Source organism: Aspergillus versicolor (genome assembly GCF_001890125.1).
Source record: "Aspergillus versicolor CBS 583.65 unplaced genomic scaffold ASPVEscaffold_1, whole genome shotgun sequence".
NCBI classification, from domain to species: domain Eukaryota; kingdom Fungi; phylum Ascomycota; class Eurotiomycetes; order Eurotiales; family Aspergillaceae; genus Aspergillus; species Aspergillus versicolor.
In genome coordinates, this window is record NW_024467524.1 from 4,489,309 (window position 1) to 4,499,642 (window position 10,334).

The 10,334-nt window shown below is 48.5% G+C and overlaps 2 protein-coding genes across 2 annotated transcripts; both read right to left on the reverse strand.

Moving 5' to 3' along the window:
• Positions 1-535: 535 nt before the first annotated feature.
• Positions 536-6,179, reverse strand: abcB (putative ABC multidrug transporter). Its single transcript, XM_040811328.1, has 15 exons — positions 5,839-6,179; positions 5,225-5,762; positions 4,950-5,176; positions 4,616-4,895; positions 4,310-4,543; positions 3,463-4,250; positions 3,237-3,399; positions 2,840-3,181; positions 2,662-2,785; positions 2,529-2,600; positions 2,367-2,482; positions 1,691-2,309; positions 1,555-1,635; positions 1,102-1,494; positions 536-1,033 (listed from the first exon to the last, which is right to left on the reverse strand). Exons 1-15 carry the CDS (start codon positions 6,061-6,063, stop codon positions 709-711), a joined length of 4,527 nt encoding a protein of 1,508 aa, XP_040663269.1. The 5' UTR covers positions 6,064-6,179; the 3' UTR covers positions 536-708.
• A 644-nt stretch (positions 6,180-6,823) lies between these two features.
• ASPVEDRAFT_296370 (uncharacterized protein) lies at positions 6,824-7,918 on the reverse strand. The gene has a single exon (XM_040810253.1). The coding sequence runs from the start codon at positions 7,650-7,652 to the stop codon at positions 7,176-7,178; it is 477 nt and encodes a 158-aa protein (XP_040663270.1). The 5' UTR covers positions 7,653-7,918; the 3' UTR covers positions 6,824-7,175.
• Positions 7,919-10,334: the final 2,416 nt, after the last annotated feature.

Consider the following 10,334-nt stretch of genomic DNA (forward strand, 5'->3'; position numbering starts at 1 on the left):
GCCACAAGGCAACGATGACCGCAGGTGTGAGTTGTCCACCAGACCGGCCGGCCACCGAGATCTGACATTATTGTTTCAATTAAGTTTGCATTCGGAATTAGGAAGCCCGAAAGACAGAAACTGCGAGTTCCATCGGTTTTGGAAGTTCCTGTGGAATTATTGGAGGAGATGAGGTCGATGGTTGTTTATGTCGATTGTTGGTTTGGTTGGTTCAATGTCATATGATAGATGCACTGGTCTTCCCTGTTTTATAAAAGACTCTTTTCTTTGCTGTTCGAATCCGTGGATGATTCCCTGTGTAGTACGCATTTATGCGCTTCTGATGGTTGGTCATTCTTTCAATTTCATTCTTTCGTTTTTTTACTGGGCCAAGACTGTTTGTTCTTTCCATCTTTGTGTGAAGTCCTGCTATATGCCGTTCCCAGGGTGTCACCAGGGTGTCGTGCTTCGTGGGCCCGTTTGCCGTGGTGTTTGGGGAGGGCTTAAGGTTCCGGTCTAGTTTTTAATATGGGAAACGATATATTCAATAAATACTGCAGAGCGAAGGGAGGACGAACTAGTAGCACAAAAGGAAAAATAAAAAGATATAGCGTAAGTAGGAATTCAAATAGAGTTAAACTAACCTAAATTAAATTAAATCCAAAAGAAAAGGAAAAGAGAGAATCAAAGTACACACAGTGGGAAAAGAAGAGGAAAAAGAGCCAAAGATCAAACAGGCCTCGGCACTACCTCCCCAAGCCCATCAGTAGACCCGGGCCCAGATCTCGACCCAGATGCAGATGCAGATGCAAAACTAAAACCAAAATCAGCCTCCAAGTTATATCCGGCGTAATATAACTGTCTAAAATGCGAGCCCTCCTCGACGAGTAGGTCGTAGGGTACGCCGGTCTCAATGATTCGGCCTTCCTCGAGCACGATTACCTTGTCGTAGTCGAGGATAGAATCGAGTTTGTGCGCGACTGTGAGGATAGTATGCGAGCCGAATTTCTCACGGATGACACGCTGCATGATTTCGTCGGTTTTGGTGTCGACGCTGGTGACATGTCAAGTTAGTATATTTATTAATGACGGGGTGAAGAAGGCTTTAGGGTTTAGACATACTTGCTGGTAGCCTCATCAAGGACAATGACATTGCCAGGCCTGAGAATTGCTCTGGCCAAACAGAAAAGCTGCTTCTGGCCGTGGGAGAGGTGCAAGTCATCAATGTCTGCATCCAGGCCGCCGTTTTCGAGGACCTTCGTGTGGAGGTTGACAGATTTGAGGGCGTTGAGGATTGCCTGGTCTGAGACCTTGCTTGATCCGATTGTGGAGGCAGTTGGGTTTGCGTTTACTCTTACGCTCCCTTGTATCAGGAGGGGGCTTTGGGAGACGCCGTTGAGATGTGCGCGAATCTCCTGGCGTGGGAGCTTCGTGAGGTCTAGGCCGTCGATGGTGATGCTGCCACTGTGGAGCTCGATCATTCGGAACAAGCTCATGATGAGGGAGGTTTTACCGCTGGTTGAGCTTCGTTAGTGGAATTTCTGGAGTGAACAGGAGTTACTGAGTGTTATTTACCTTCCTGTTCTGCCGCAAATACCTATCTTTTCTCCTGCCTTGATTGATAGGTTTATATCGTTTAGGATGGGTTCGGAGGCTCTGTGTGTTGGTTAGAAGAGTGGTAATTAGGGTTACAGCTAATTCGAGACAGTACCTGTATTCCGCGGACAGAGACTTGAATTCGATGTTTCCCTCAGCGGGCCAGCCCGGCGGGACTGGATCACGCTCTTCTGGTAGATCCTCAGAGTGGACGGTCTCAGTGAAAGACTTGACACGCTGTATTGATCCAATGTGAGTTTCGAGGTTAGTCCAAAAAGTCACGAGGAGCTTGATGCTCTGACTGAACATGATAACATTCAGCAGTGCTACACCAACATAGCCTGCACTGATCTCTCCCCGTAGGACGACCACTAGGATAATGAGAAGCACTGCGATACCCGCAACTACCATATCCAAGGTGAGAGTAAGCCAGCGTTGGACGGCGTAGAGAAGATAGAACGGCCTTTGAGAGCGATCAAGAAGCTGGTAGTGCTTTTCTTGTAGTGACTGTTCCCACCCGAATGCTCGCAGCGTGACCAAACCACTCAACGAGTCAGTAAAGAGGGAATACAGGGGAGCCTTTGCTTCGAGATCTAGAAATCGCAGCTGCCTTGACGTACGAAGGTATATCTTCTGAATGGCATAGACGATTAACAGAACAAAGGGAAAAGAAATGGCCGCATATTTAGAGGCGATGCCCATAAATATCATTTGGCATAAGCAAAGAACAAATGCTATTAGAAAGGCATGTAAGCTGAAGTCCACAAGTTGGTTTAGAGCAGGAAACTTACTAGCAAATGTGTTAATTGCCGCAATTGGAAGCTCCATATCGATGAGCTGCAAATCTTGACTGAACCTATTAAGGATAGAACCGCTGTCTGTGGTGGAAAAGAATAGCATGGGTGCACTCCTCTTGTTAGTATACTTCATAAATGCGCCTGATGATTAATTACCTTAGAGCCGTGCTTAGGAGTCTCCTGTGAAAGGCTTCACCAGACTTAGGCACCATTTTTATGATCATTTGCCTGTAGTTTACACAGAGTAAGCCAGACTGTATGTTGACATGAGGATTTTAGAAGTACGAACCAGGCTCCTGCAACCAGCGAGAGCATTGCTACCACCCCAAGCATTGCGTATATGCCTAGATAATATCCTGTGTGTTTTCCTGGATTGGCTTCGTTGGAGCTCGCCCACCATTTCACCCAAATAGCTGGCCAAATGGTGTTAGTATAGGGGCTGAACTGAGATTCAAGACCCAACTTACTTGGAAAGGATATGCAGAAAATAAAGCCTGCAATCGCCATGGCAAAAAATATTGATGACATCCATCCAATGGACCGAATGTAATACAAGTAAACAGATATATCGCCATTTCCCCTGTAATCATGCGATTCTGCTTCAGAGCTCTTGTCATTCATAAGAAGTTGCATGTTAGGTTTTTCCATTTTGTCATTTTGGCCCATCTTGATATCTGTGTCGGCGTGGCCCAATGAAAAAGTTGAGATGTAACCTCCCGCTGAGTCAAGTGCCGCGAAACTGCCCTGCTCAGTGATGTATCCGTGTTTATCAAGGACAATGATATGGTCGACAAAAGGGACTCGTTTGACTATCAACCATAATGTTAGTAATAGAACACTCGCAGTTTGAGTTAAATAACTTGCCTGAAGACGAAGCAAACAGCACTGTTGTGCCAATTGAGCGCAGAAGGCCATGGTTTCCTACCAAGTGATGAAATATATGGTTTTCTGTTTCCGTATCCAGACTGCTAAAGACATCGTCGAATATGATGAGTTCCTTTCTGGCATATACTGCTCTTGCAATAGCCTAAAATATACCAAAGTGTGAGCCGCAGTTAGAGATCAATGGTGGTAGCTATTCAGGACTTACAATCCGTTGACTCTGCCCCCCACTAAGAGAGATACCCTTGCTACCAATGATAGTGTCATCCCCGCGGGGAAGTTGCTCGAAATCCTTACCCAAAGCACAGGCATTTATAACAGACATATACCAGGACTCGTCAAAAACAGACATGCCAACAACACAATCCCGAATTGACGCATTCATATGCCAAGGCGACTGGTCACAGAAGGCCACACTTTCCGTTGCGAGCTGGATAGACCCAGTCTTGCAGGGCACCTCGCCAAGAATGGCTTTGAGCAGCGTTGATTTCCCACATCCCGATGGCCCGACGAGCATTGCAAAAGTCCCGGATGGGATGGTTATAGTCACGTTCTGTACGCATGGGACCTTTTTAGGATCCCACCCGAAGGATCCATTTTGAACTGCAAGAATTTGGTGAGGGAGGGAGGACAATGAACCTTTGGAGGAGAGTTGGGAAGAGTCGGATTCGCTGACGGCGACCTCTGATTGTGCGAGTAATGCGAGCTGTTTGGATATCTTCAGCGGGTTGGAGGGGAGTGCGAGGACTTTCTCCCGTGGGTCAATGTGGCTTTCCTTTTCCAGAAACACTTGAATTCTTGTAAAGGAGCCAACGGACCCAGCGAATGCCATTAGAGCCATGACAAGTGAGAGTAGCGGATCAGCTAAAAGGGAAAAGAGTGATAACGCCGTGTACACAGTAGACGTGTCCAGCGCCGAATCCTGGCCTTTATTATGCGCAATACCAACAAAGGCACCGAATGCAAATATGGGTGCAAATATCCTAGTCAACCAAGCTGTTGGGCTGTGAGTTAGCAATAGACAGGAACAGGGAATTCGGCATAAGGTAACTGACCGAAAGCCATATTCCAAACTAAGAGTTTCCTGAACTTCTCCGAAATACCTAGCTCATCCATTCGCAGACCATGGACAAATTTCATGAGAGAAGATTGAAGTCCAAGCATTTTAATTCCTTTCATGGAACCTAGCATTGATGAGGTTGCAGAAATACGCCTCTCGATTGCCTCAAGCCACATGGCTTGCCTTGCCACTACCAAAGCCATCCCGCCTAAGCATCCCACTAGAGCCACTGATAGCAAAATATTCAGTTAGTGATGTTTAGAGAAAATTTAGAGTTTGAATTAGGAGGACTAGAACGTACCAATGGTCACTCCAACCGGAACCACACAGGCGACGCCTAGTTCCCTCTCCAGAAGGAAAATCGCCAATGCAATCTCTGCCACATTTGCCCACATCTCGTGCATGGTTTGCCAGCCTTGGACGATTCGCTCGACATCTGCGCTCATAAGAGTCACAGACTCGGCTGGATCGGCGTCTTTGAGGTTTAAAGTACACGCCTTTTTGTAAACCATCGACACGATGGCGCCTCTGATCATTGTTATTGCACGGTATGTCAGATGCTGCTGCTGTCCCATTGTCACCTAGAAGTCTTCCGTCAGCGCTTTTGGTAGATAAATTCAGGGGCAAGTACTCACTCCTAGTCCAATGTATACGAGGATATATGCCCCGATTAGCCCATAACCAACATTGTTCGTGGCGCTGTTGACCGGTTCCATTGAAAAAGAAAGTGACCTATGTAGTAGGAGTGGCTGACAAAAGTTCAAAGCAACGAGCAGGGCTCGCGGGGGAATGGCAGCGCAAATCTGCCATTTGAAAGTTTTGAACGTTAAGAGGAGTAGGGTGTTTGGGTCTTTTGTCGAAACTAAACTTTGTTAGCAAGAGAATAATAAAGTAGTTTCCAAGACGTTACCTTTACTCCAAGCAGTTTCAAGAGTTGAGTGCAGGCGCTTCGAAGACAGCTGCTTATCAAGGACATACAGGTCTTCCACGGCGAGGGATTTGGTGAGCCCTCGTCTGAACAAAGGGTTCAACCACCAAAAGAAGGTCTTGTTGAATATACCCCCAATGACTTCTGGTGGATAATCTTTGTATTCTACCCGGAGTATTGACCCTTTCTCCGCCATCTCGAGTAAGAGAAGAAAGCATTTGAGCGCCACGATGACCGAAGTCAGCGCCGCGATTGTTTCACCAGTTTCTCCATTTTCACGAAGCCAGAGCGTCCTTGATTTTGCAATATCGAAGAGAAACGTGACGAAGAGATAGACATCAAGAAGGAAAGAAGGAGCCGTGGAAAAGTTGTGTTCTGCGTAGGAGAGGAGGGGAAGGAGGAAGAATCCGAAGGCGAGGATGGCGTTGACGGCGATGGAGGCATCGGTTCGCGAGGTCGAGGGACGCGCCCATTGTGTCGTTAATCCGAGCTGCACTATTCCCAAACAAATCCACGTAGACTTTTGGATTACGCAATTGGTGAGTAAAGGTATTTCAAGAAATTGGAAACCAGACATAATGCGCTCTCGTACTCACAAGTTTGGCGTAGAGCAAGACCGATGGTACCACTTTGCGGGGCTTCTTAAACAAGTGCCATATCCGCCATGGTAAAATCAATATTATGACTGCTAGAGGTATGATACCTAGAATCAACTCCTCAAAAAGAAGAGAGAAATCAAAACCTCCCCGACATGATGATGGAATTGGGTGTAGACGGTTGTCAGCCTGATGGCAGAAGAGAATAAGAGATTGAAGCGCCATCACTGCCTTCTACAGTAGGCTCCCATAAGAAATGTATGCTTGGTAGTGATGACCAGTGTTGACACCTTATAGCGCGGGAACCTCTCGGGGCGTGGTGAGGCTTCGGTTTGTTTTCCCTGCCTTGCGCCTATTAGTTGTTTTGTTTTTCTGGCGTTTCACTGTATAGATATAGCGAGATGAGGGCTTTTTGCGAAAGGACCCACGTTATCGTTCAACATACTTACAGACAGATGCCTCAATATTGGGCATGAATGGCGAGGATGAACTATAATACAGTCCCTGGCACCTGCTGTAGTAACGAACGGACGGACCAAGGTACAACTCGAGGGCCACCTAAGATAGCCCTGAGAAAGCGGTGGTCGCAAATAATAACGAATGAAAGCCGAGGACAGTTGGACCGGAAATAGACCATGAGAAGAGGAAATTATGTGTCATTGTATTTTGTCTAGTGAGTAGCTGAGCCCTAAATCAGTGTCTACCCAGCACTCCAGCCAGGAGGAAAGGAGTACATCAGTGGATGGAATATCAACATCGGTTTTTGTCTCCTGCCGAGTGACACTCTCCGATTGGCCTTGTTCGAGCACCTTACAGGGAAAAAGCGTGACTCCATGGGATGCGAAGCATAACCTCCCAAGGCTTACAAGTAGTGGCAATAACTCCTGACCCCTCGCATAATGCGTGTGACAATCGAGTTACTGGAGCAAATCCCCAACCAACACGAGGAACCATGCAGTGTAACATCAAGGCCCTGTGAAGACTCCTGAAGTGGTCGCTCCCCGAGCCAAATCGAATCGGTGGTTATCTTGCGCATCGCCTGAAATTTCCGATATATGTGTGTGTACTATGGGTTCTCGTTGTGGACCGCTTGCGCTAGGCATGCATGGTAAGCGTTTGCAGGAGTCGGGGAAAAAAATTCTTCGAAGTCGATCTGCCTCCACTTTTAGATGCACAGACATGGTACATATCATGGTGAAGTCAGGCTTAAGGTGGCTCTCCTCCATCGCTTCGAAAAGAAGATGCTCATCCGTGCGGTGAATGATGCAGCACAGGAGATCATTTATGTAGGTGTGTTTTTGGTTTTGATGATCTGAGAGGCACTTGATTGCCTGGTTTCAATTCCGACGGCCACAAGCTTGAGAGCGCGGAGTTTTGGCAGTGATCATTTCCTGAAGAGCCTGGCAGTGGCAGGTGGTGGTTACCCCATAGGCCCATGCACGATGTCGGTGGCCATTGTTGCAAATGCACCTGGGGAGCGCTGGATTATTCCTGGTTTCTATTTCATAATAATCCCACGTCAACTTTGTGTCTTCGCCCACCGGTACTTGCGTGTCCTGGCTGCTTCTTCCGGATTCGCTCGGCATGGGGCTTCGGCAGCGACTGCCAGCAGAGGCCGAGATTTGTTCGCCAACAATACCCCTGTCTTCGACTGCAGACGGCCCGAACGGGATTTGTTGGGAAGAACTGCTCGCTGATGGGCTGTGATGGCGGTGTTTGTTAGGAGGGAAGCTAGCAAGCAAGCGAGGATCCCTGTCAGGCGGGGCGGTATCCGCCGGCGTGATGAGTCGCAGGGCCTGGACCAGCTCATTCATTCCTTGCTTCCAGAGTCCAGGCACCAACCCAATTCAAATAACCTGTCATAAACTATATTTATAGGACTGGCGGCGGCGGAACCGAGATCCTGATCTCGGCCTATCATTTATTATGCCAGAGTTTATGCAAATTTCCTCAGGTACCCGACCCGCTAAGAACAAGTGCCAGCCGGCGCTTGACAGGGGACAGTCCTTCCCCGAAAGATCTGGGCTTCTTGTGGCTGCGCCCTACTGCACAGGTAAACAGAGCGAGAAAGAAAATGCTCTACCGACGCGAACACGGTTAGTTGGAGGCATTGCCAGGCACCTTGGCAGGCTGCCTTGGAAGTGACGCTCTGGGATCGGAATCATCGGATTCGTGGACAGTGCTCGGTTAGCTTCACGCTATTAAACGTTGATGTGGATTGAGTTGGCGTTAAGGCTGCGACGAGAGACTTACCGCAACAGGAATAATCGGCAAATCTCCCGAGAGAGATCCACTCCAGCTTTGACGTCCAAACTCTAAGCCCAGGTCCTTTTGAAGACGAAAATAATGCATAATAATGCCATTGAGTCGCTGCGGGACAAAAAAGCAAATCTACGACCACTCCATATTTTGATCATCTGCAGAGGCTGTCACACAAGTAAGTCCTACTGGACCAACTCCGACATGCAGCTTACAGCTTGTCATCGGTTTTCTTCAAGCGCGTACATCCGGGGACCCGGTTTTTGAAGAATCTCAGCTCCTTGCGTCCCCCCACCACCCAGGCATAGTTATTCTAAAATGCACCAGACTCTACTCACAGGGTGTATGGCTTCGAATGGCTTAAAAGGCATCCACTTCCCTTGAGGCGGATTCCGTGCTTCGTCTGCCATCTTTACCCCTGGCAAGGGGGATTGCTCGAAAAGTTTGTAAGCGATGGGCATGTACCTACGTCACTAGCAACACAAGGCCTGTCATCCAATCCACAGAATGGATCCACGAAGTAAGAGATGCTGGAGAACAAGGCGCCCAGAGCCCGTACTTCGTAAATCCTGGCTACCCGAGTACACGTCAACTGATCCAGATTATGATAACCGAGCTCTCAGCTTGTCCTGGCATGGAGAATATTGATCAAAAGGCATCGGATCATCACCCGCAACGCCCCAAGCCCAGTAAAAATATCCGTATAACCAAAACGGAAATACAAATCGAACTAGTCTGCTACATGGTGTGCTCCCCTTGGTGGGATCGAGGCGTGGCCCACCTGGTCCCTTGTATAGTAGCATTGACATCGAAAGGACGCTTATGCCCATACTCGCAGTTCCTGGTCAGACTTTCCTGTGGGTATCTGTGCTCGTCTTGGGATTTTTGTGGAGATGAAATGAGAGAACAATATCGGTAGGCCTTTGATGTGCCCAGATGCAGCAGCCTGAGGGATTTATCATCCACTGCTCTGGGCTCATTTCTCTTCGGACCGACCAAGTGAACTTAGTTGAACCTCACGCGAAATGACTCACTCATGCTGCGCAACCCTCCAGAGTGATATGGTTTGCCCTGGCAGATTCCAGCGTTGTGGGACGCTCTAGGGAGCCGACCAACTTTTGCGTATGCGTATGCCGTTGTAAACCGAGAAATGGTAATCCATTAAACTTTGAGATCTCAGATGGTAGTGGTACCCATCCTATGGAGTCCGAAAAAAAGTATAAGCCCCGTTTGGCAAGAGTCAAGGCATCAAGGACAAGGCATCGGTACTGCTGACAAGGGTGAAAAGGAAGCGGTTGGATGAAAGTACCCTGGGCGTCGGTGATGGGCCACCCACTAGAAAATAGTAGTAGAAATGAAGGACACTGTCCGAAAGGATCGAGTGGTTCCAGTCAGGAACGAGAGAATACTGGGCCCGATGTGGATCCGTCGTGGACGTGACCTCCGCTCTCTCCTCAACCCACCATTAACTCTCACTTGGACCATTCTCCCCCAACCGGAACTTTAGCCTCTGGATGCCTCGATTCGCCTCTAGATGAGCGAGCTTACAGACTCCTTCTTTCTCTGGAGGGATGAAGCTCCATGGCTATTCGTTTAAACTGACGGATTTTGACTGCTTATGAGCAAGCCTCGCCTGACCTCTGTTATTGGCAACCTGACTGGGTTCATCTCAGCCGCTCCATGGAAAACCATGGATGACTCGGAATGGTGCATACAGCCTGGCACCTTGTCCACCCTTGGTATCATTTCCCCCGAATGGGAAAAGGTGGAACAACTCTGGATCAGCATGCTCTCGTGCAGCATCAGCCCTGGCTTTTCTCTACCCGAGCCGGGCTCCCATTTCCAACATGGACGCCACTCGGCCACTCGCTCACCATACTCCACCATGTGGTCCGTTGGCCGAATCAATTTGAAATTGCCCCAGGGAGTCTCGTTGCAGAGCCCAAAAGTCACTGAGCCAGTTTAGACCTTCCCCACTTGTCTCGGGGATAAGCAAGGGCATACCGAGAATAGTCTCGGTAAAGCTAATCGCTTGACGGCCAGAGCCCTCCCATGTCCCTTATGGCACTGCGGTACCTTGCCATTGGCCCCCTCGAGGCGTTCATATTGGTTGCCGATGGTGTTTGCAACAATTGCGAGGGATTCCACGGGGGTTGCATTTGCTAGCACCACCCCCATAGGCTATTTTTGTCCCTTAGGAGCAGAGCCCGCATGATGATATAAAATTCTTCTTAAAG

What these genes read in the sequence shown, in the direction of transcription:
- abcB (XM_040811328.1), bottom strand. Translation starts at nt 6,063, where the DNA reads ATGGCGCTTCAATCTCTTATTCTCTTCTGCCATCAGGCTGACAACCGT. An exon ending in GCTGTTTGCTTCGTCTTCAG is followed by an intron (nt 3,182 to 3,236) that starts GCAAGTTATTTA and finishes TATGGTTGATAG; the next exon opens with TCAAACGAGTCCCTTTTGTC. An exon ending in CTTGATGAGGCTACCAGCAA is followed by an intron (nt 1,034 to 1,101) that starts GTATGTCTAAAC and finishes ACATGTCACCAG; the next exon opens with CGTCGACACCAAAACCGACG.
- ASPVEDRAFT_296370 (XM_040810253.1), bottom strand. Translation starts at nt 7,652, where the DNA reads ATGAATGAGCTGGTCCAGGCCCTGCGACTCATCACGCCGGCGGATACC.